At 39.2% G+C, this 25210-nt stretch overlaps 2 protein-coding genes across 2 annotated transcripts; both read right to left on the bottom strand.

The window, feature by feature from the left end:
- On the bottom strand, positions 1-2746 carry LOC111781622 (pyruvate decarboxylase 1-like). The gene is made up of 5 exons (XM_023662312.1): positions 1854-2746; positions 1290-1761; positions 1092-1209; positions 821-1009; positions 1-168 (listed from the first exon to the last, which is right to left on the bottom strand). Exons 1-5 carry the CDS (start codon positions 2716-2718, stop codon positions 1-3), a joined length of 1812 nt encoding a protein of 603 aa, XP_023518080.1. The 5' UTR covers positions 2719-2746.
- A 17189-nt stretch (positions 2747-19935) lies between these two features.
- On the bottom strand, positions 19936-23366 carry LOC111781997 (phosphatidylinositol 4-phosphate 5-kinase 5-like). Its single transcript, XM_023662753.1, has 8 exons — positions 22026-23366; positions 21773-21940; positions 21519-21684; positions 21312-21428; positions 20758-20951; positions 20543-20673; positions 20396-20468; positions 19936-20326 (listed from the first exon to the last, which is right to left on the bottom strand). Exons 1-8 carry the CDS (start codon positions 23255-23257, stop codon positions 20026-20028), a joined length of 2382 nt encoding a protein of 793 aa, XP_023518521.1. The 5' UTR covers positions 23258-23366; the 3' UTR covers positions 19936-20025.
- Between the last annotated feature and the right edge of the window lie 1844 nt (positions 23367-25210).

Raw genomic sequence — 25210 nt, 5'->3', positions numbered from 1 at the left:
TCAAAGTCTTGGAGGACGAGTTGAACAAGCAACCAACTTGTTTCCAAATTCAAGTAACTCTTTACTCGTATCATCTCTATGAACAATAACTTCTATGAAGCACAAGCAATCATTTCGATCTCCCATTGCTATCTCAATTGCATTCACCAACTCTTCTTCGGTATGTACCTACATAAAAGCTCCAACTATTTAAATTTTTTTTAAAAAAAATCATATAACATGTGCCTTAAAATACAAAAGTGTCATCTTTTCACCATTAACTAATTAACACATTTTGATAAATTATATTGTCTTGTCCTCAAGGCCTTTGAAGGTAAGATCCTAATAAAGGTATTTTGTGAGAGCCCACATCGATTAGAGAGGAGAATGAAACATTGTTTATAAGAGTGTGAAAATCTCTTCCTAGATACGTTTTAAAAACCTTGAGGGAAGTCTGAAGAGGAAAACCCAAAGACAATATCTATTAGCGATGAGTTTGGATCTTTACAAATGGTATCAGTGCTAGTGAGGAGTGGACACGAGACAATGTGCTAGTGAGGAGGCTGAGCCTAAAGGAAGGGGGGAGGGGGTGGACATGAGGCAGTATGCCAGCAAGGGCGCTGCGCTGTGAAAGGGGTGGATTGTGAGATCCCATATTAGTTGAGGAGGAGAACAAAACATTGTTTATAAGGGTGTGGAACCTTTCCTTAGTAGACACGCTTTAAAAGCCTTGAGAAGAAGCCGAAAAAAGAAAGTTTAAAGAAGACAATATTTACTAACGGTGGGTTTAGACCGTTATATTATATATGAAAATAAAGTAAAAAGCTTCTAGAGATCTTACCTTGGTAGTCCAACAATTACCATCACCATTGTGCATAGCATTGACGATGGCAGTGTAATCCCAATTCTTGATAACATTGTAAGGGCCATCGTGAAGTTCTACTTCAATAGTGTATCCACCATTGTTTATCAAAAATATTATGTTCTTTTGACCCAATTTTATCATTGTAGACACCTCTTGTGGAGTCATCTACCACAAAAAAATTGAAAAGTATTTAAACAATAACAACATGAGATAGAATATAAACTAATTAAAAGTATCAAAAGCTTACCTGAAAGCTCCCATCACCAACGCAAAGAATCACTCGGTCTTGTGGCGCAGCCTGTGCATATCCTAAAGTTGCACCCAAAGACCATCCAATCGATGCATATAGCAATTGCATCTCATACCTAAATTTCATCAATCTCATTCATTAATTAATACTATGATGCATCTCAATTAGAGTAAACTAAACACAAAATTAGCTTACCCGCATGATTTTGGTAGCTTAAGTTTTTGACAATGAAACCAAGAGTCGCCCGTCTCAGATATTACACTCATTTGACTCGATAACATTTTTTGAATATGTTTGAAAAGAACATTGACCCGTAACGCCTCGCTTGGGTCCGATTCGGGTGGACTACACTCGGGTACATAAATCCTTCGATAATTCTCGTAAGCTGTTGGATTGGGTTTCACCCGCTTAGCAAGGGCCCGAAGAAAGTCCTTCATTAAAATTGACACGAACGTCCGTCCATTAGGAAACACTACGCGATCTGTTTCGACCATGATCGCTTTGTTCTTTTTGTATGTAAGAGTGAAGGCTACAGTTTCCAATTCATCTAAACTGGCTCCAACAAAGATGGAAGCGTCCGCTATTTCCACCGTCTCACCACAAAACGCCGTGCTGATCGTTCCCCAATAAGTTCCGATGAAATGAGCGTGGTCCTCGGAGACCAAACCTATTATGAAATTTGATTTAAGATATTTCTTATTCTTTAAACATGGTAAACATTAATTAAAATTGGACTTTTGATCCCACTTATGTTTCTACCTTTGGCCGACGGCATAACGGCCACAGCATAGCCACATGTGTCGGCTAGCTCGAGGAACGCGTCTTGTGCTTTGGCGGGTCGTAGCTTCTTCCCGGCGACGATGACGGGCTTTAGGGCGCTATTTAGAAGCTGAGCTGCCTTGGCCACTGCCACCTCCAAACTCAATTGGTTAGTTTGCATGTACAAACAATTGGTAGAGAAAGGGATGAGTGGTTGGATAGAGAAAGAAGGGTGAGGAATGGACACAACGTTGCAGCAAATGCTAATGTAAACTGGTTTGCTCTCTTCTAAGCACTTTGAAATTGCAGTGTCTATCTGCCACTGTGCGTCTTCCAGATTGTCGATGATGACCTGATAGCACGTGAGATTTTGAAAGCATCGGAGTTCTTGTCCGAAATCCGGCAACCCAATAGTATGATGAATAATCCTCTTACTCCCATAATCATTAGAATTTGGTCCCCCCACAATGCAAATCACGGGAAGATCCTCAGAGTAAGCACCGGCGATGGCGTTGATCAGGCTCAGCCCACCAACACTGAAGCTGACAGCGCAGGCTCCAACCCCACGTCGCCTAGCGTACCCATCAGCCGCATACCCAGCATTGAGCTCGCTGCAGCACCCCACAAGGTTAATTCCTTTTTCCGCCACGAAGTAGTCGAGGAGCACGAGATTTGAGTCTCCCGGAACTGAAAAGATATCCGAGACACCAATTTGGACAAGCCGACGCGCTAGGTAGTGGCCCAGCGTCGAGGGGAGTGTGGTGGGCGGTGGAATTATGAGCGGTGCGTGGGCGCTATTATCCGCGGCTACTATGCCATTGGTTAGAGGCTTAATCGTGGGGCTGTGGGCTGTCGTTGTGGCCATTGGGTTTGTTTCAGTTTGGAAGCTCCCATTTTCTTGCGTCACGGACATAGCTAATGAAGATGAACCAATGGGAACTCATTGCCTCACCCCCATGTATTTATGTTAGCAAGTGGGGTTTGTTATCATTTCATAATTTATTCACTCAACTTTTTAAATTAGTTTATTTTGAAAATTTTAATTACCCAATTTATTGTTAATTAAAACATTAATTTAATTATATGTATTTAAATAATATTAATTTATTAATTAATGTACCAAAGTTATTAATTTAATTATTTGAAGTTTTTACGAGTATTAGAAATCGGGATATGTTAACATGCCAACATGAACTATCTTATATAACTAGAAAAGTGTATGTTTATGTAATTGGAATGAGGTGAAATAATATGCATGATGTATGTGTTATTTACAAATGCCTGAAATGCCTCTAGAAAGAGATTTTAGAACCGTAAAGCTATAGAAGATGAATTTCACTATGCCAGAAATTTTGTTTTTGAGTTTAAGAACGGTACTCCAGGTGATTGATTGACATATCTCCTTGTATGAAAATGTATGAAAATGTATGAATGAACTAAAATAAGGATAAGGTGGTAGAGTTGAGACGATTTTACGATGACCACGGTCAGGACACTTTTAGTAGACTAAGCACCCAAAAATCGTGAAAGGAAAATCAGTTAACAGAATCTATAATGCTTCGTAACAAGATTAGCCCTCAAGAGCCCTAGAAATGAGAGTTCAAGATTTAAACTGTCTAGATGCCTTATAAAACTAGTTAATCTCTACGGCACCTAGGAAAGACTAAGGAAGCTTACCATGCATAGAGTAGTTGTTATGGTGTTACCAGAACTAGACCGCTTTCTATTTATTTTGGTGCGTCATTATTGTTATTTAGAGACCTAGGCCAGACCTAATAGTGCTCATGTCGAGCGATTGGTATTCAGAAACCCACATCGTCAAGCTTGGCCTAGATTAGTCAGATAGGATAGCGTGTCGAGGCGACTTAGGTGCCCCTACTGTTGAGCTAGCCAACACATGGGGTTATACCCAAGAACATTTTACTATATAATCCTATAGAAGGATCGCCAGATAATGTTATATAGTGATGTTTCAAGAGATGATACCATACTGTTCTATGAGATGATTGTGACGAAGTCGCATTTCCAGATCTAGGATATCGATGATTCATTTTTATGACAATGTAAGTCATCTAAGATTGAAGAATTGAAAAAGTTGCTCACCTAAAGCTCACATAAGCCGTCCAACAAATCCATGGTATTTGAAAGTTTAAACAACTCTCAAACCTCAATTGGAATTGATGAAAAAAATAAGAACGATGTTTAGATCTCGATTGAGTATGTGTCTAGCAAGAGAATCGCTTGGAACTTTGAGGCTTCTCTAGAAGCTCAGATAGTTGTAGAACTTAGGTTAGAACTTCCTAGAACCCAAAGATATACCTGTGGTAAATTATTAGGTCAAGTATGCGATTAAAGCCTAGAAGTAGGTTACTTAATCAGTATATTTTTACTCACTAAATACCGCTTTTCTTTTTCAGGTGGCTTGACTATTGCCCGAGTTGGGAGGGTGTTCCAAAGCTGCGTGATCATAAGGAGGCTATTCCGAGGCATCAGTCTTATGTTTAGGGGATGTTGTATTTTTATTTGGTCCTCATTTTCTAATAATCTTGGAAAACAACAATTTTTTTAGTAAATGTTTTTTAATGGGTCTTTTTAATGCAGTGTTGTTTGATTTTAAATTTTTGTAATTTTTTTTCGTTTTTTTTCGATCTTCGCGATTTGTGATCCAAAACTTCAAAAATTAGGTCGTAACAAAAAATGATAAATATTATCTTAAAATTGTTATAATAAAAGAAAACATATTTAATTTATTTTTATAATAAACCATATTTAATGCACTATTTATTAATTTAGAGAAATAGGAACTCCAGCTCAAGGTATTAATAGGGTGTGTTTAAAATCTTTATAATGTTATATTCTAAAACAAATGATGTCCATATTCAATTTTATCAAATTTTATCTTATTACATGTTGAAATTTTTACATTTTTTTTTCTTTTTTGGCTTGTGTTTGAAGAACTGTAAAAAATTATTCCCTTAGTTGAATGAACACATGAAATTGATAGCGCATAGAAAACGACAACACTCGTGAATTTTTGGCTAAGATTGATGAGTTGTGAAATATTTATTTATTGACCAATCTTGTACGCATAAAAAATGTAGGCACTAAATGTGAGATCTCACATCGGAGAGGAGAACAAAACACCTTTTATAAGGGTGTGAAAATCTCTAGACGCATTTTAAAAACCTTGAGGGGAAGTCCGAAAAAGGAAATCCAAAGAGAAAAATATCTGCTAGCGGTGGACTTGAGTCGTTACAAATGGTATCTAAGTCAGACACTGAGCGATGTGCTAGCGAGGATGTTGAGCCCCAAAGGAGGGTGGAGTTGAGACAGTGTGTCAACATGGATGCTGAGTGACACAATCGCACTTTCGAAGGCAGCGGACTAGCGATTGTGCGGCACTCACTTTCCAGCGACAAGTGAGTTAAGCCAATTTGTTCTTGCGTCGCCTACGGCCAAGCGACGTACGGTCGAGCCTCTAGCCTCGGTTTTAAAAGAAGGTTTTAGAAAACGAGGAGAGAGAGAGATTTTTGAAAGAGAGATTTTAGAAAGAGACGTTATATAAGCAAGCAAGAGAAAGATAACAACGGCTTAGCATATATAACCTTGGGTAGGGAGAAGTTGACGACTAGTCATATCCCCCTATAGTACATTCTGGGCCATTTTAGTTCTGGCAGGCCTAGACATGATTTTCTTGAGGTGTCATACGCTCTAGAATTACAAAGGGAAAAACACTAGAATGAAAAGACATGACAAGGGTTTGGCTTGTCATGGGCATGCGGCCATGGGCAACAGGCCCTGGACAGGCATGACCGTGACATCCTCCCCCACCTAATTGGTTGACGTCCCCGTCAACCGACTACTTTCATACCTTGCGATGTGGGTGGCGGCGGAGTTCAGATCTTCGGCGCGTTCCCAGCTTGTTTCCTCTGTAGGGAGATTCTTCCATTTGACAAGGAATTCACGAATCGTCCGTACAGGTCTTCCTATCTTCCTAACCCTGTCGGCTAGGATCTCTTCCACTTCCTTTGTTTCTTTTTGTTTCAGATCGATGCTCGGTCTTGTGGTTGTATTTCGATGGTCGTCGTCTGGATCAGGGTGATAGGGCTTCAAGTTGCTCACATGAATGACGGGGTGAATTTTCATCCATGCGGGGAGTGCAACTCGGTAGGAGGTAGCCCCAATCTTTTTAAGGACTTCAACCGGGCCTTCGTATTTACGAACTAATCTCTGGTCCTTTCGGCTACGAAATCTGATCTGTTCTGGTCTCAGCTTGATAAGGACTTGATCTCCTGCACGGAAATGAAGGGGGCGACGCTTCTTGTCCGCCCATTTCTTCATATGCTTGGAAGCTTTCTCTAAATATGCTCGGGCTATATCTGTCGTCTGCTTCCATTCTCTTGTAAAGTTGTGAGCTTGAGGGTTTTTTCCTGCATAAGGATGATCAATAATATGGGGTAAGGCCGGTTGTCGTCCACTTACAATTTCAAAGGGACTCTTCCCTGTAGACGAGCTTGTTTGACAATTGAAGCAAAATTGGGCGACATCTAACAATTGTATCCAGTTCTTTTGGCGAGCGTCGACGAAGTGACGTAAGTATTCTTCGAGCAAGCAGTTGAACCGTTCTGTCTGTCCATCGGTTTGAGGGTGATAACTCGAGGAGATGTTCAAGGTTGTTCCCAAGAAAGCGAATAACTCAGTCCAGAATGTCCCAATGAATCTGCCATCCCTATCACTGATGATGCTCGACGGAATGCCCCATAACTTTACAACGTGTTTGAAAAACAGTTGGGCTGTGAGTTCCGCCGAGCATAATTTGGGAGTGGGGATGAACGTCGCATATTTTGAGAACCGGTCCACAATAACCAAGATGGCGTCATATTCCCCGACTTTTGGGAGGTGTGTTATGAAGTCCAGAGATACACTTTCCCAGGGTCTTGTTGGCACAGGTAGAGGTTCCAAGAGTCCAGAGACTTTGGCTTTCTCGACCTTATCCTGTTGGCAGATGAGGCACGTCTTGGTGTATTGCATGATGTCGTCTCGCATGTTTGGCCAGAAGTACCCCTTCTTTATTAGGGCGTATGTTCTTTGCCACCCCGGGTGTCCGGCCCATAAGGTATCATGACATTCCTGGATGAGCTTCTTCCTCAGTTCCCCCGTTCTTGGGACGTACAATCTGTTTCCTTAGCTAGTTCGACAACAGCTTTGACCGATGGGTCTTTGTGTAAATGTTCCTTGATGATGTCGCGCATCGATCCGTCGATCTTACTTGAATGAATATGGGCTAACATGCACAGGGTCGCATGTTCGCCCTTCCGACTCAGCGCGTCGACTGCTTGATTACTCTTTCCCGCTTTGTGTTCAAACTTGAAGTCGAATTCAGCCAACGACTCCTGCCACCGAGCTTGTTTTGCTGTTAATTTTGGTTGATCAAAGAAGTGGCAAGTGGCGCTGTTATCCGTCTTCACTACGAACTGCGATCGTAAGAGATACTGTCTCCAGACTCGAAGGCAATGGACTACCGCCAGCATTTCTTTCTCGGAGACAGTGTATCTTCGTTCGGCATCGTTGAGCTTTCGACTTTCGTAAGCGATGGGGTGGCCTTCTTGAATAAGGACCCCACTGAGAGCAAAGTCGGAAGCATCGGTTTCTACTTCAAATGGCTTTGTGACGTCAACCAACCCGAGGACAGGACCCCTCGTCATGGTTGTTTTCAGATTTTCAAAGGCCATTTGACAATCATTCGACCACGACCAAGGGTGGTCTTTCTTCAACAGCTCTGTCAATGGGGCGGCTCGTCGTGAAAACCCTTCGACGAACCGCCTATAGTAGTTGGCTAGTCCTAAGAAGGACCTCAACTCAGATACGGAAGTAGGAACCTTCCATTCTTGGATAGCTTTTATCTTGTCGCTATCCATACTGATTTGTCCACATCTGACGACATGTCCAAGGAAGTGGATGCATGTTTGTGCGAATGCACATTTCTCCTTCTTCACATACAGCTGGTTCTGCCGGAGCTTGTCAAACACTAACTTCAAGTGCACTTTGTGTTCCTCGAGGGTTGTGCTGTAAACAACAANCTTCGGTTCGACTTTCCGTTGGAGGGCTGACAAGAATTTGAGTGCGCCCATTCGGGGGTTGTCGTGATCTTCTTTCTTGTCTAGCAAAGTCTCGACCCTTGCCTCATTGCTCTCTTGAATGGACACTTGGAGTGCAGTGAGAGAGGCCCGATGAGGACAATAGGATTCCTTGTGGGGGCCTTTACACAGTATGCATTGCAAAGGCGTCGTCGGGTGGTTCTTTTGGTGGTAAGGCCCTTGAGATGTCCCCGCTTGATTGTTCTGAGGTCTATCCGTCCATCCATTCGATCTGTTGGGGCTTTCATTTCGATGGCCTGGTGGTCTGTATGGTTTGCCCTCATTGTTTGGGGCTGGTGTCCCTCTTCTTTGGGATCCTGCTTCGTTCCCACAGTCCACGAGTCTCTCGGCGCAGGCCATTGCGGCAGCTAGGGTTTGGACCCTGTTCTCATGTATCTTTGTTTTGGCCCACGGTTGTAGACCATTTATAAAGAAGAACACCTTGTCCTTCTCTGCTGTACCCCTGATATCCAGCATCAGGGTTGAGAATTGTCTGACGTAGTCCCGTATGTTTCCAGTGTGTTTCAGGGCTACTATTTTCTCCATTGCTATGTGTCCTGCGTTTTCGGGGAGGAATTGTTCCCTCAACTCTCTCTTGAGGTCCTCCCATGAGTCAATGGTGCACAATCCATCCTCGATGTCTTGCACCTTCGTACGCCACCACAGTTTGGCGTCGTCTACGAGATACATCGCAGCTACAGTCACCTTCTTGTCGTCGGTACAAGCCGTTGTGGCTTTGAAGTACTGTTCGACGTCGAAGATGAAGTTCTCCAACTCTTTGGCGTCCCGATTCCCTTTGAAGGCTCTAGGGTCTGGGAACCTTAGTTTGTTGGATCCTGCACTAGTTTGTCCAGCCGTGACACCTTCCACGGCTTTCATGGTAACTTCAATTCGAGTGCTCATGGCGGACATCCTTTCTTGGAGGTCGTCGACTGTTGATCTGAATTCATCAGCCAATCCATTGAACAAACTCATCATTGTGTTTTGTAGTATGTCGAACTCTTCGCCACGTCCCTCTTTGTGTGCGACAGAGCTATCCGGACTATCAGACGGTTTTGGGCTGCTCGTAGGAGCAACTCTTTCTTCGAGCGAGGTCACTCGAAACAACAGTTCTGCGATTGGCAACCCGTCTAGGCGGTTGCCCATTGCGTCGACTTGGACGACTTTCTCACTCAGTTCGGTCACCCGTGTTTCCAGGAAACGGAGGGTGTCAGGGACTTCTTTGAGGAACAGCATTTCCTCCTCTATTAGCGTAAGCCGATCGGCTTGTGCTTTGGGTGTCGACTTTGTCGTCGACATGATTTCGGTCTGTATGACGTTACGGAGCTAACAAAGCTCTGATACCACGTGACACAATCGCACTTTCGAAGGCAGCGGACTAGCGATTGTGCGGCACTCACTTTCCAGCGACAAGTGAGTTAAGCCAATTTGTTCTTGCGTCGCCTACGGCCAAGCGACGTACGGTCGAGCCTCTAGCCTCGGTTTTAAAAGAAGGTTTTAGAAAACGAGGAGAGAGAGAGATTTTTGAAAGAGAGATTTTAGAAAGAGACGTTATATAAGCAAGCAAGAGAAAGATAACAACGGCTTAGCATATATAACCTTGGGTAGGGAGAAGTTGACGACTAGTCATATCCCCCTATAGTACATTCTGGGCCATTTTAGTTCTGGCAGGCCTAGACATGATTTTCTTGAGGTGTCATACGCTCTAGAATTACAAAAGAAAAAACACTAGAATGAAAAGACATGACAAGGGTTTGGCTTGTCATGGGCATGCGGCCATGGGCAACATGCCCTGGACAGGCATGACCGTGACACTGAGCCTCAAAGGGGGTGGACATGAGACGGTGTGCCAGCCTGAACACTGGACTCCAAAAGGGGTAGATTGGGAGGGTCCAACATCGATTGGAGGAGGGAACAAGTGTCAGCAAGGACTCTAAGCCCCAAAAAGAGTGAATTGTGAAATCCCACGTCGATTGAAGAGGAAAACAATTTGTTTTATAAGAGTGTAGAAATCTCTCCCTAACATATCATTATTACTACCCTATTGATTTAATTATTTGTTTCTCCATCCTACCATCCATAATTAAAGAAAAAAAAAAGTTAATGAAGAGTTAAATAATAATTACATAATTTATTGCCTAATGACTTTATATATTAAGTAGACTAAGTATTTGTGGCATCACTTCAGGCCACATGATTCTCAATTCAAAAAATGGGGCATCAAGTTAGGCCACATAAATGTAAAAACTTTCTTATAGTTAATATAGGAATGGAAAACATTTAACTAAACCTAACCGAACATCTTATATCTTTCCTCTACTTTAATTTATAATTCAACAATTTCTCATATCTTTTTAATCTCTTTCTTTCGTTCCTCGTCTCTAAAACTTGTCTCATTTCTCTGGTTAAATATCAAAATTTGAAATAAAAATGAGGCATTATTTTAATTTTGAGTAATTTCAAATATAAATATAAGATGAAAAATGAGAAATGAATTGAATAATAATCTCGTTTAGTGAGTATGAGATTTCTTACTATCCTTTATTTTTAAATTGATAGATTTTATTAAGAGTTTTAGACGTGGGTATAAGAAAAAATAAATGCTTAAAATATGCTGAAAGACTCAAATATATATATATATATATATATGTTTTGCATTTAAGAAAAACATTAAAATATTTTATTTGCAAATCAAAAATAGAGTTAGAATACATTGCCCTATAAATAGAACAACCTAAAACATATAAATAGAACAACCTTAAAAACATTTAAATAGTTGAAATATGATATTGCTAATGAGGGCATCTACTCTAAATTGGTGTCTTAGATTAGCTCCTTCTTGTCACCTGAAAAATACGAGAGAATAGGAATGATTTTAAAGACTCAATCAATAGCCTACTTATAGGTTTTTAATCTCAATAAATAGCCTACTTATAGGCTTTTAATAGTGTTTTTAAGGTGTGCTAGGCTACCACAATCTTTTTTATAATGTTCTTGTTCATGTTCTTGTCTTGAAAACTTAGACCTTCGAATCTTGTTCTTAATTCTTATTCTTAGTTCTTGTTTTTGTTCTTAATTTTTGTTCGGTCCCCTAACACATCTCCTTAGGATTTTGTAATATCCCGTTAGAAAAAAAATAATAATTAGTTGAGGTCGCTGGAGAAGTTGTGAAAGTTTCGGTGATCGCCAAAATTTTCAGACTGCACACGACTACAGATCAAATAAGCACCATCGACCTTTCAGTCAATGCCCCACGCTTCATCGAGCACCTGGAAAAGAGAAAAGTGAGAGAGGAAAAACGAGAGGGAGAGAAAGAACTCGAAGTTTTTTGGCCAGTGAAAACCACCAATCCAGACTCTCGAAACCTTGGCCTCGATGCTTAATCTGAGCAAACCAAACCGTGAGTCATCACCGATCTTAATACTCCACCCAAAACAAACCTACGCCATGTCGTCGTCGTCAACTGGCAACCTTCCTATAAGTCCCCACAAGGTACCATCAACAATAAAATGGCCAGTTCTATAGTTACGCGGACCCTTGACAATCGAGTCAAGTTCACGATTAGGGGTTAGTTGGCGAACCCCTAATCGTCCCCGGATAACTACTAACTCATATACATGAACAATAAATCTCGACCAACTCTAATGTACCAATGTGGACCCCTGTCACTCATGACGGCTCACTAATAAGAAATTAACTAGCAAACTTCCTATAAGTGCCCACAAGGTACCATCAACAATAAAATGGTCAGTTCTATACTTACGCGGACCCTTAACAATCGAGTCAAGTTCACAATTAGAGGTTAGTTGGCGAACCCCTAAACGTCCCCGCTTAACCGCTAATATCATATACATGAACAGTAATCCTCGACCAACTCTAATTTACCAACGTGGACCCCTGTCTCTCGTGACAGGTTCACTTAAAGGAAACTAACTGGCAAACTTCCTATAAGTCCCCACAAGGTACCATCAACAATCAAATGGTCAGTTCTATGGTTACACGGACCCCTGACAATCTAGTCAGGTTTACGGTTAGAGGTTAGTTGGCGAACCCCTAAACGTCCCCGCTTAACCGCTAATACTGTAACATGCGTGACGGAGGCATAACTTAATCATCTAATCATGGAAAGCTAGTCATGAATCTCAGTACATAAGGTGGTTGCATACGCGTTTCGGTAAAGTTTCAGCGAACATGCATAATCACTTTCAACATGTATCATCTCAACTCATTCTATGTTCAACTTCTAAAACATACTTCTTATACCATAATTTCATGCATACTAAGAGCGTAGCTAAATCCAAAGTTCCGAGGTGCCACTTACCTGGGCAGCGTGATGTTCTCTTTTTTTTTGTTCGACAGGAGTTCCAAAGTTTGTCAAACTCCTCGAATAATATCTACGTTAGAAAAACAAGAATACGGGTGAAAGCAGTGCCAAAATCGAAGTCAAAACGGATAATTCTTCGAAGAGAGCTCGGCTCAATAAGACCGCATTGGGCCGGCTGTCGCAGGCTGGGGTCGTACTGAGCGCTCGCCCTTGATGGGCCGCGCGCCCGTGCCGGGCTGCACGGGGGAAGAAGAGGGCAGCTTCTTCTTCCCCGATTCCTCCCTTCTTTCTCTTTTTTTTTTTTTTTTTTTTTTTTTTTTTTTTTTTTTTTNGATCATTTCGCCGCCAAAATTCTGACTCACGGCCGGCGACGTCAGTGTACCATAACCTCTACCACACGTTTCCCCTCTTTCCCCTTTATATTTATTTATTTATTTTATATACTTACTTGGGGTTCTACACTATGATATGTTATGTATGTGAGATAGGATACAAGAAGGATGAGATAAACGTAATGTAACGATATAACTAAGGTATGATTGATATAACGATATGGTTAGGTTATGTAAAGAAAAGGATATGATTATGGTAGGTTGATAGAACGATATGGTTAGGATACGCTCCTGTGACGGTATGACTAGGATACGTCCATGTAACTGTATGACTAGGATACGTTCATGAACCGATATGGTTAGGATGTGTTCTTGTAACGGTAAGACTAGGATACGTTCATGAAACGTTTGATTTAGGATACGTTGGACGATAATAGGACTAAGGTATGTTCATGAGATGATATGACTATGAGATGTACAAGGACGATAAAAGATGATAAGACTATGACAAGTTTAGGAAATGATATGGTTAGAATATGCATATGGAAACAATATGACTAAGGTATTATTCATGAAATGATACGACTATGAGATGTACAAGGACAATACGACTATGACAAGTTTAGAAAACGATATAGCTAGGATATGCATATGGAAATGATATGACTACGAAGTGTTTACGAAATGATCTGATTATGATATGATATGAGAATGACGGATATATATATGTTGTGATAAGATATGAAAATGATATGAAATATGTTGGTATGAGATATGTGATCAATTGACATGTTTATGATATGATATACTATGATGCGATATGTTACGGTATGAGATATGTGATCAATTGACATGTTTATGATATGATATATTATGATGCGATATGTTACGGTATGATATGTATATGATGAAAATTGTTATGTCTGGAAGCGTTGAACGTTATGATATGACATATTTATGTAATCTGAATGATATGATATGATTGACATGCAAAACGACAAACTAGCATGAAATACAACTGTGACGTATACATAAATATATATGATAAGTGATATGATAAACAATATGAGAAATGATATGAAAAACGATATGATGTGTATGAAACGCTAGCGGGGTTGTATTAAATGAAAAAATGTTGGGACCTCATGCATTATTGTGTGTCATGCATCGGGAGATACCCCTTTTTATGATGGTATGGATGCGTACATTAAGAGGCAGGAAAACGATAATTATGGATATCATAATGCTGCGACGACCAGGCAGGAAAACGATCATTATGTTTATCCTAATGCTGCAACGATCGTTATTCCTATACGGGTGTCTGACATCAACAACTACTAAAGAATGCTCGCCCAACAAGAAAGGGGCCCAGGAGGTGTGCGAACCGACTGGTGGGTCCATACTCGCATGTGTGAACCATGTGTAGAACATAAAATACACATCCAATTAGCCCGTTTAGGATAGTCGCCGTAGGTAAATAGACTAATATGATAGGGCACCTTCATGAAATTGTATGTGTTTGCATTTAACCCCAATAGTGGGGTCACTTACTAAGTATTTCTTAAAATACTCAAGCCACGTGCTACTTTTATTTCAGGTAAAGGCAAGGCATCCTTGTACGGCTGACGATGACATCACAACTCGAGACCGTGACACATGCATAGGGTAGTCACACTTATCTCCTGAGACTTAGGTAGAATAGAATGTTTTTAATTTAAATGTTTATTTATTTAATTTAGTTTATTGTTGTGTTGTTTTAAAAATGTTTTCAAACACGTAAGTCGATGACTATATTTTAAGATGAAGGTTATGTTTTATGAAAGTTTAAATGAAGTATTTCCGCATTCAATGTTCATGAGATGAATACAGTAGCGACCTTAGATTAAATAGAAAAATTAGAGTCGTTACATCAAAATTTTGATATGAGTTTCGACATGCGGCTCTAGAATTAAGTCTATCGATATGAAAGATGAAACCTCACAAAATTTGGTGTCATTCGAGTATTCGATGGACGCTTCACGGGAAAGTATGACCACTCACCAAAATGACGTCTACTCCAAAAGATTAAAAATGGCTTAAAATGTACCAGAGGGGGAGGCATGTTGTCATCCCTCCACCACCCCTGATCCCTGTGGCCTAAGCGAGCTACCTTATGACACATACGTGTGTCATAGCGTGGGTGAGCATTGCAAGACAGTATTTCAAGCGTCTTTCATTTGAAATGGGTATTTTAAAGAAAGTGTCATACGACATAGATGAGCTGGCAGTGCGCCTTAGCCCATGTGTGAAAGGTTGGTATACACACCCGCTATCTAGTACTATAATGACCCGACTTTTTGCGTATGCATCGATTGTAGTCGTCACTTAACAACCTAAAATTTAAAATTTAAAATGCATGAAAACATGTTAAAGATAATTTATTAGAAAAAATAATGCTTGGGTGCCCCTTTCTAAATAATTTAAAAACATGCCATTTAACCAAATAGTTTAACAAAAGATAATTAAAGAAAACTACAACATTCCAAAGTTTCTTAGTTCCGATAAACTAGGATGTTTATGCAACAAAACTTAAAAATAATAAAATCTTTTTATGCGGAAGCTCTTAACTCTAAGTTGTCCGAGGATGGTCACTTCCATGTTGCCCTTACTTGATCGTAGAATGAGTATGAAAATACTCAAGTAAGGCTCTCTCCCATTAGAGTCAGACATGTAAACAACCATACAGTTCATCAATTAAAATTGAGGAATCTCGATGGTTGATTGCTCGTAATATATAGTGCGTAATCTACTCATTTAAAATAGTTTTCAACAATCACTCCTTAGAGACCAGTAGTGGTTGGTTACTCGATACACACAGTGTATAATCCTTATCACGTTTATAAATTTCAACAATCACCCATGTGACCAAGACCAATAATGACTGGTTATCCGATACACACAGTGTTTAACCCTTACCACATTTATTTCATTAAAAAATCATAATATGCACAGACAACATCAATATAACAATTCATATCATAACATACACATCCAACCATGTTTCGAAAAACAAAACAATTTAGTTTCAATAGGAAAGTCTCTTACTTGGAACACTTCCCTTAATCACTACTAGAAATATTGGTCCAACTCTGACTTAAACCAAACCCACGTCAATAGAGTTACCAATCAATCTAGATTGCACAAGGTATAACAACTCTAAAATTAGTTGAATTTTATCACTCACCGTTCTATGAGGGAATATGTGTTCTCCATGAGTGAATCTCAAATTAAATAAGTTGTTCAAGATGGCACGTCAGGTAGAGAGTAAAAAGGATATGTCCAAACCACTATTGAGTGATCTATGGAAACCAAAAGTTTCAACCACTTGAGAGGTCATGTCATGGAATTCTTTCTAGGTTTATCTAAGATAACAAAAAGTCACACCTTCATCAAGTAGTGATGGGTTGTTGCACTCACAATATTACATAGGTTACTTTGAGTAAAGTCTCCACCCTATTGGGAATAGATAACATAGGTTACTTTGAGTAAAGTCTCCACCCTATTGGGAATAGATAAGACTATATGTTGTCGGTATTAGCAGTTCCACCCTATTGGGAATAGATAACATAGGTTACTTTGAGTAAAGTCTCCACCCTATTGAGAATAGATAAGACTATATGTTGTCGGTATTAGCAGTACCAATGCCTTACTCTCATAAATAGTTTTGATTTCAAGTTTATCTTATGAAAATTGCTTACAACAATAGATATTAGACAACTATTAGTGTGACATTATTCATACTTTATACTGAAACAATGAAAGCCCTAATGTGTTAAAATGAGGTAGGTGAACGTGAACTGTTAGAACAGGAGTAAGTTCAAGACACCAATGAGTTCATGTAAAAGATCAAGACAAGAATGCACACCGGTAAAGTAGACAAAAGAGTTATGTCAACATGAGACATAGAAACTTGAAGTTTGAGGTAGTTGACAAGGCATTCTTGAAGGAGTCTCCAATAAGGCATCCTGTGGTTTGGATGAGAGGGCAAGCTAAGCTCACACTTCATCGGATCCTTCAACATTTTAGATCGAATCAAATTAGTAGCATATAGTTTGGCCCAACCACTATCTCTTCTTACCGTGCAAATTAGTGTTCCACATATTCATCTTCACAAATACTTGACTGACTGAACAAGCGTTATAGATTACGCACCTCTCTTGATTAATGAGGACCCAACTTATTCTAAGCTTAAGTACTTTCTTGGATGAAAGTTTCTTTCAAATGTGTATAATCTAACAATAAAAAATTAGAAAAACAAAAAAAGTTAGTCTCACGTTGGTTAGTTTGAGAAAGTGGACAATTGGATGTGAGTACTAGAAGGGAGGTCCTTGGATTACTGAGTCACAACAATTGTTCTATTTCATCCCACTTGAGCGGAGTGAGTTGGAGAATACTTTTTCTGACGGCATCAACTCAGCTTCTTGACTAATCCGACTTGGGTTTAATATGTTGTTTCCTACCATTTTTCGACTCCTTGGGAGCTGTTTTGACACTTTTGGAAGCGTTTAAGGTTAGTATGGCTACATTTTAGCTCAATTAAATTTGGAGCTAAGTTTAGATTATTTTATGCAATTAGCTTAGTCAATTTCCATACTAGAATTCTAAATTATGATTGTGGGGCTCTTTAGGTAGGATGAGATTTCAATAAGTAGCTTTAAGCTAGCATTAAAGGAGCGTAGTAACTTCAGCTTAAACCAATCAAGTAAGTGGTTTCTCTGTTGCCTTGGTTGGATGACTTGTTTGCTGAATGAACAATGCTCGTCATGTGGCCCTTTCACATATCGCGTTTTATGATTGTTTGGCATGTGCTATGTTGTGTTTATGTTATGATATGTTTTGTCATGCTACAAATTATGTTGTCAGTTATACTATGATATGGGTTTATATTTATGCCTCAAAGCCTCGTAATTAATTATTTAGTTTTTAACAATAATTTTTATTATTTTATTTATAATTTAATTGGTATTCATTATATGAAAATCTAAGATTATTCATGTAATCTTGAGCCGTATGTAGTTGACATACAAGATAATAGTGTTTAAGTAATAAACTAAATGGTCTATAGTATATAGATAAGGTTGAATGACTTATCTTGGTAACACTATTCTACGACCCATTTTGTAATATTTACAAATGATTTGAACCAAATTGGTCATGTGGAGACATGTAAGTGAGGGTATCATGTGAGTTTGCATAAGATTGAACCAAGAAATATTTAATCTATTTTTATAAATCTGTTAATTAAGAAGATTAATATTTCACATGACGATCATATGTGACTCGATCTTAATCCAAAGTGAGTTATAAACTCGCTTGTGAGGGCTTGTCCTTTAATTTACATGGGTGAGAATGACTCTTTAAGACAATTTAATGTGCCTACCATTTTAGGGACGTGACCAAATAAGAAGTTGAGAACATAATATCATTGGATAAAATTCACTCTTTTCCACATAAAGAAAGTGGATGGGTTGTTCTCTCATTGGACTTTTATGATTGGAACATAAACAAATTGTTCATTAGAGAATTAAGGTAAAAGATGTAATTAAAGGGGGTAAAACAAACTTTTGACCTAGTTGTAATTATGAGCCACTCGTGAAGGATCGACGTGGTTGTAATGATTATATCAATGGACATAACTTTTTCTACTCGTGCATAAGAGTGCAACTCTAAGTCTATTGTGAAGTATATAATTAATGAATGAAAATTGATTAATTAAAGAGTTTAATTAATTATTTTTGTATACTGAAACTTATAATTTGTAGGTCCAGAAGGTCTCCTTGTTAGCTCATAGTAGTCCCAATTTACTTAAAAGAAAAGAAAAATAGAAGTATTCAAATTAATATTTAATATATTAGATATATTAAATACAAAGGAGAAAATAGATTTAATTTGAAATGTTCAAATTAATATTTAATAGATTAGATAGGATAAATATAAATGGAGAGTACATTAGAAAGACATGTGAACTATGATAATATGTTCGCTCTATGCGTATGAGACATTAGAAAGCCGTGTATGTTAATCATGAAAAATAAGACAAGTACTGTTATATGTCTCATAGGAACATTATGTCATGAAAAGAATGAATGGACTTGTATTGTAAGTATATGTCATATTTTGATGCTATGTTACCTCATACATTTTGTGTGTAATGTGCATTGGTATACTTTTCCATTATGATTAGTATAAAGGCGTACCTTAAGATGTTTATGTTTATCACGATATTACGTAGACTCTTTCCCTCCATAGAGTCCAGCAACATGCACATGCGCTAGCCTGAACAGCCAAGTTCAGGGGGTACGATACGAGCTCGCAGGGTGGATCCATGTTCACGTGTGTGGGTCGTACGTAGAGAAATATTACACATCCAACCCCACCCAGACCGGAAACTAGAGCCCAAGGCCTTGATATTTTAAAAAAAGATAGGTCTCACCATGGTTGTTTGTGTTTGCATTTTTCGACAGAATAGTGGGGCTACTTACTGCATATTTTTAAATACTCAACCACATGCTACTTCTTTTTCAAATTAAGGTAAGACACCCTTATATGGATGATGACATCACTATAAAGGCCATGCAAGCGAGCCAAGGTAGTTGCCCTTATATTTGGTATAGTAGCCCTAGGTTAGATCGGAAGGTTTGCGTTGTTTTATTTAAGTTTCTTATATGAACCAAGACATCAATAATGAAAGATAAACTTCAAGAAAGAGGTAAAGAAAATGTTGTTCAAATTATCACAAGATGCTGTAATTCATGCAACATTAAAGGAGAATCAAGCTCCATTTATTCTTGAATGGTTACAAATTTTGGGTACATGATAATTTAGAGTTACGATGTTTCTTTAATGTACCTTAAGGCTTTTATTTATTTATTAAATTTATACCGTAGCTAATTATGGTCGTAAGGTATGAAAGTTAGAATTTTTTCCATGTGTTTTCATTTTGAGGCTACATAAAGCCAGGTATATCATCCGTCTAAAATAGATTTAAAAAATGTAATAAAAAGAGCATTTTTGCTTTCCTCTCGACTAAGTTTTTTTTTCTCGCAATTTTATGTAATTTAGATTGCATGTTTAGAATCATTCAAGCTTCATAACCATTGTGGCTCGTGAGTGATTCAAATCTAAAACAAATGATACCAAATATCCAATAATAAACGACTATATCTTTTTCTGTGTAATTGTAATGGAACTACATGAATGGTATATATACTTGCTATATATAAAACAAATGAAAGATGTGATCATGCATTTCTCATCCCATCTCAACCCTGCTAAAAATTATTAAATACATTTCCAGAACAAGGAGTTGATAAGTTGAGAAACGACTCATGTGTAGATCTTTATTCAAAGTTTGCCTCATCTTCTGCAAAGATATTAAATATGAAGTCCCGAAATCGCTTCGAGTATTGTTTTGGATCGACAGCTGATATCGAAGTAGGATCGTATTGAATTGACTTGTAGGCATGCTCAAGCTTCTTGCTAATGTCATAATCTTGAAGTATGTCAATGATACCAAAGAACATAACCACATCATAATACTCCCCTGTTGGTTCTCCTACCAATTGAAACTCACAGTCACTTTTTCTCACCGTTCGTTCCACTCGAGCAGGCATGTTTACACCCAATTTGATACTCGACCATCTGCAATTTAATTGTTGTGAAGCTCATACAATTAAGAACAATGCAAATTTGTTGTCAATCACATTTCACCTGGATGGATCGAGGAAAAGCTGATCCATGTCGACTCTTGATAGACGAGGAGCTGCTTCATTCTCTGCCCCTCCTGAAAGATTGGAACAGAGACATGCTAAGTGGTTGATAGTGTGACAGTTGGAGGACAAGAACATAGAGAAAAACCTGTCGGAGTTCGAGCACCGGAAGGTATGAAATCACCAGCAGCTGAAGTTTCCCTGAAGTGAAGACCAACAAGAAGACTATAATCCATAATTCTTTCTTGTTCGAGGAACTCACAGTCTCGATCGATTTGCCTATAAGAACGACAATTAATAAACATCAAGTGGAGACATGAAAGTTAAGATCTTTGTTGGTGTCCCTAACCATAGCTTTTTCACCTGCAAAACTCTTGAAACCATGATTTTTGCAATCGAAATACGAAGTTAAGATCGAGGTCCTTCAGGATGGTAGTGTCGTCGATTTCGCTCAAAGGCTTATCTGTTGTGCGTCCAAGAATTGACCCTTTCAAGTCGAACCGTCGGTGAATGGAATACTCCGAGCAAAAAAGGTTTCCCATAATGATGAACCTTACCTGAAAGTCCCCACGTGGACTAATTTAGGGAATGATCATGGGTTTATAATCAAGAAATATTATCTCCATTGGTATGAGGCCTTTTGGGAAGCCCAAAACAAAACCACGAGAGTTTATGGTGTTGGACGAAAGTCCCACGTCGGCTAATTTAGAGAATGATCATGGCTTTATAATCTAGGAATACTATACTATCTCCATTGGTACGAGGCCTTTTGGGACCTCAAAGCCATGAGAGCTTACACTCAAAGTGGACAATATCATATCATTGTGGAGATATGTGATTCCTATCACCCTAAACAACACAAGAATATTCTTCCGGTAGTGGTTTCAAGTTGATGTTGTGAACAAATGTTAATGTACCTTCTTTTGAATTGGCCCTGTTAATTTAACACAATGAAGACCATAGAATTTGGTCACCAAAGTAGTCTGAAAGGCTCTAACATGGTTATAATAGGCAGAGAGCATTCTTATCAAAACCTGCACAATCACACCAAGTTCTCCCCAATTACAATTGCCATAGTCGTTGTTGTATAATGATTAGTGTAAGAAAAGAAAACAATGTCTCACTTTAGCTTCGGCCTTCTTCATCGTCTTGATCATATATCGATCGTCGTTAGTCAAGTAGAAGAAGCTACCACTTTTTCCTGGAGAAGAAAGTTCTCGAAGCGCATCGTTCCCACAGATAGATAGCATATAATCAGCTGGATCCACCTTGAACAATTTCCTTAGAGTTCTGAAGACAGAGGACAATATCCATTAACACGGCTAACAATTTGGTTCGACATGTCATATTCGATCGAGAAAACGACGTTGAATTGTACCTGAAAACCAAAGGGCAATAATCCTTCCATTTGAACTCACATGACTGATGGGGTGGCGTGTGTTTGCTCCCTTCGGAAGGGAATTTGGTCCAAACTTTTTCCTTTGGATCAAAAGCTGATGGCTTCAAATCAAGGGAAGCCGCCGGGGCTGGTCTTCCAACCGAGTGCCTGTTGAATCCTCACGTACACATACAAATGGTTAAAGAGGACATCAAAATGTACCAAAAACATTGCTTAAAAAGCATCAAACTACCTGATCCCAAGCTGCAAATTGAGCATAAGATCATAGTTCTTGTGGCCTTTGCAGATAGTCTCTCCTTGCCTCTTACAAGACTTTGACATCCTCATTGGCGTCCCAAGTCCCTCCTTCTCCAAACTCAATCCCAACATATATTCACTCATATCCCCCCGCCCTCCTCCTCCTCCTCCTCCTCCTCCTCCTCCGGCCGACGACGTCCTCTCGCTGCAACACCCCGTCACAAAGTCGTCGATATCCCCACACCCCCACATTTGCATTCTATCAAACGGCCTCTCGACCTCAATACTCACCCGTCCATCCACTGACATCCTCCTCGGCTTCACCCCGTCCTCTCCCTTCGACGACCTCCACGCCGCTAGCTTCTTCTGCGACGGCAAAATCGACACCTTCTCCCCAAGGCAAATCTTGCAATCACTAAAGTCCACATTATACACATCTTGTGGATCCCATTGCACATTCCCTAATGAGCCAGAGGGATAGTAACTCCCGTTTTGTTCTTGTGGATCTTTGCTCCAATATCCTACATAGAAACTCCCATCAGGCCATTTGAATGTTCCATTGCCTCTAGGCAACCCTGATTCCCAATTGCCTTCATATTTATTCCCATTACTCCAAACAAAACTCCCTTTCCCACAAATCTCCCCATTCTTCCATTCACCGACATAATGATTGCCATTCTTCCATTGATATTTCCCATTCCCTTCTTGCAATCCCCTCCTCCATTCCCCATCATAGCAATCGCCATTTGAGAAGCTTTTAACTCCACGCCCATGTTTCAAATTCATCACCCAATTCCCTTTATAAGTGTCCCCATTTGACCCTGTGTAGGTTCCATTTCCATCCATATACCCGCTCTTGAATTCGCCTTCGTATGTGGCTCCCGATGGCCAGCTGAATCGGCCACGGCCCATTGTCTTGCCTTTGACCCATTCTCCGACGTACATACAGCCGTCGGTCCAGAGGTATTTTCCGTGGCCGTGTGGGAAACTGTCGCACCATTGGCCGGTGTAATAGTCGCCATTTGGGAGGATTCTGTCAGCGTGGTAAACCTCACCGGCAATTAATTCAGGGTCGAAGGCGTCAGTATAGCCGCCGTTGATGTCGCTATCGTCGGCATGACCCACGGAGGTGGAGCCGAAGATGCTATGGGCTCGCTTCTTGGCCGCTTGGGTTCTGCGGATCGTGGCTTCCCATGCCTTCAAAACTCCACTTTCTCTGTTACTCATAACGGAAGATTTTGAGACGAACCCAGATGGAATTTGGGATTAAAAATTGTGAATTGGGGATTTTTTAAAACACCCAATTGGGGAAAAGTTGAAAAATTAAGATGGAGAAACAAGGAAATGAATGAATGAATCAATGAGTCAAACGATCAAAGCATCTGAATTCCATTTTGAATCCCAAATGTGGGTTTGTTTGTTGTTTCTTCTGTCTGTCTCTGTCTAACATGGTTTGGTTTTGGGTGTTTTTGTTGGTCTCAGCTTTTGATTTTGTGGTCAAGAAATGCTAAAAAAGAACACGATTTGAAGGAAGGGAGAGAGTTGATCCAATCATTTATTCCCCCTTATTTCTGCAAACAGAACAAACGGTCATGTCTATAAACTGAAGACAACAATTGAATCTTTGTTGATTTTTAGGTGTTTTTTTTTACAGGCTATTAATTGATTGATGCTTGGACATTCGCATAAAACAACATATCATCTGGAGAGAGAGACTCGCTCTGTTGTTTAAGGAGCATTTGACATGTGGTGTTCTAAATTTAGAACAACAAGATGAGGTGAGGATGTCGTGGAATTTGGCGTGATGCCCATAAAACATGATAGGGGAATAGATTTTGATTTAAGAATGGTGAAAAGAGACATGGATTCTGGTCTTTGTGGGCATAACACTCCCTCACCCTGTTTGGTTCCTTGGGATTTGGTCGGAGGATTGTTTTGGTTTCATATTATTTTATTCTTCTCTAAACTTTAAACAAAAATTTCATAATTATTTATGAATATATTATACACTAAATTTAGTTTTATATATAATACACACAAAATTTGATGCTTTCTAGTTTTTTTAGAAAAAAACAACTAAATTATTGTCAAGACACCATGTCAATTGAACAAATGTTTCCAAGTGTTTTATGTATATGGACATCAATTAGGGATAGGTGCCTACTTGATGCTCAAATGCTATGGGGACACCAAGACTCAACACAAAACCAAGAAAGGTAAGCCGTTTACTTAGACAACGACTATGCTTTCACGAGCTGCGACTTGTTAAAGACTTAAAAATATGAAAAGACACGTAAAAGCGGATGGTAAAAATTTTCGTATTTAAAATAAAACATAAATATATTTTAATTTACAAATTTAATTTGAAGTTTGAATACATTGGACTCAATAAATAAAACAATTTAAAAATATTTAAGTAGTCGAAGATGGTGTAGTGTTGTATGGCATTTATTCTAGATCCGCGTCTATACTCAACTAGCATTTTATTTACTTGAAAAACATGGAAAAATATAGAGTGAGTACAAAAACTCAGTAAGTAACCTACTTGTAGGCTCTTAATCATGTCCATGGTGTGTGTTAGGCTACCGCAATCTTTCTTGTCATGTTCTTTTTCTTAACCTGAGAACTTGGACCCTTAGGTTTTGTGGTTGAATTTTGAGTTTTTGTTGTGATCTATCCAAGGATCTTGGTCCTCGATTCTAAGTTGTTCTTCTTGTATTTGGATCTTATCATGGTTCTTGTTTCTTGTTTTGTTCCCTAAAATACTCCCCTTAAAATTTATAGTACTAAGACATAAATCTAAAGATCTATGTCCAAGGTTTCATACGTCAAGAGATGTAGTCTGAACTTGTATCCAAGGCTTCATGTGTTTCCTGTGATATAGCCCGAAACCTAAACCTAAGTTTTCTTACATTCCAAGCGGTGTAGACTAAAAATCTACATCCAAGACTTCTTACGTTCCAAGCGATGTAGTCTGAGTCATGGACATGTTGTACCGTGGGGTATACTCACTTTTGTGTTGACAAGGGACTTATCTTCGCTTCTTGTATCATGAGCCATGACATGTAGTCAATTTGGAGGCTATCCCTAATGTGGCCCTAGATTACTCCCCATGAAAAACTGAGAAGGTCACATGATTGGTACAAAATAGGGACGTGAAGTCCTCCAAGAATCATGACT

Source organism: Cucurbita pepo, chromosome LG19 (assembly GCF_002806865.2).
Source record: "Cucurbita pepo subsp. pepo cultivar mu-cu-16 chromosome LG19, ASM280686v2, whole genome shotgun sequence".
Taxonomy (NCBI): domain Eukaryota; kingdom Viridiplantae; phylum Streptophyta; class Magnoliopsida; order Cucurbitales; family Cucurbitaceae; genus Cucurbita; species Cucurbita pepo.
Note: the sequence above shows the minus strand (reverse complement) of the source record. Positions and strands in the feature narration are given on the sequence as shown.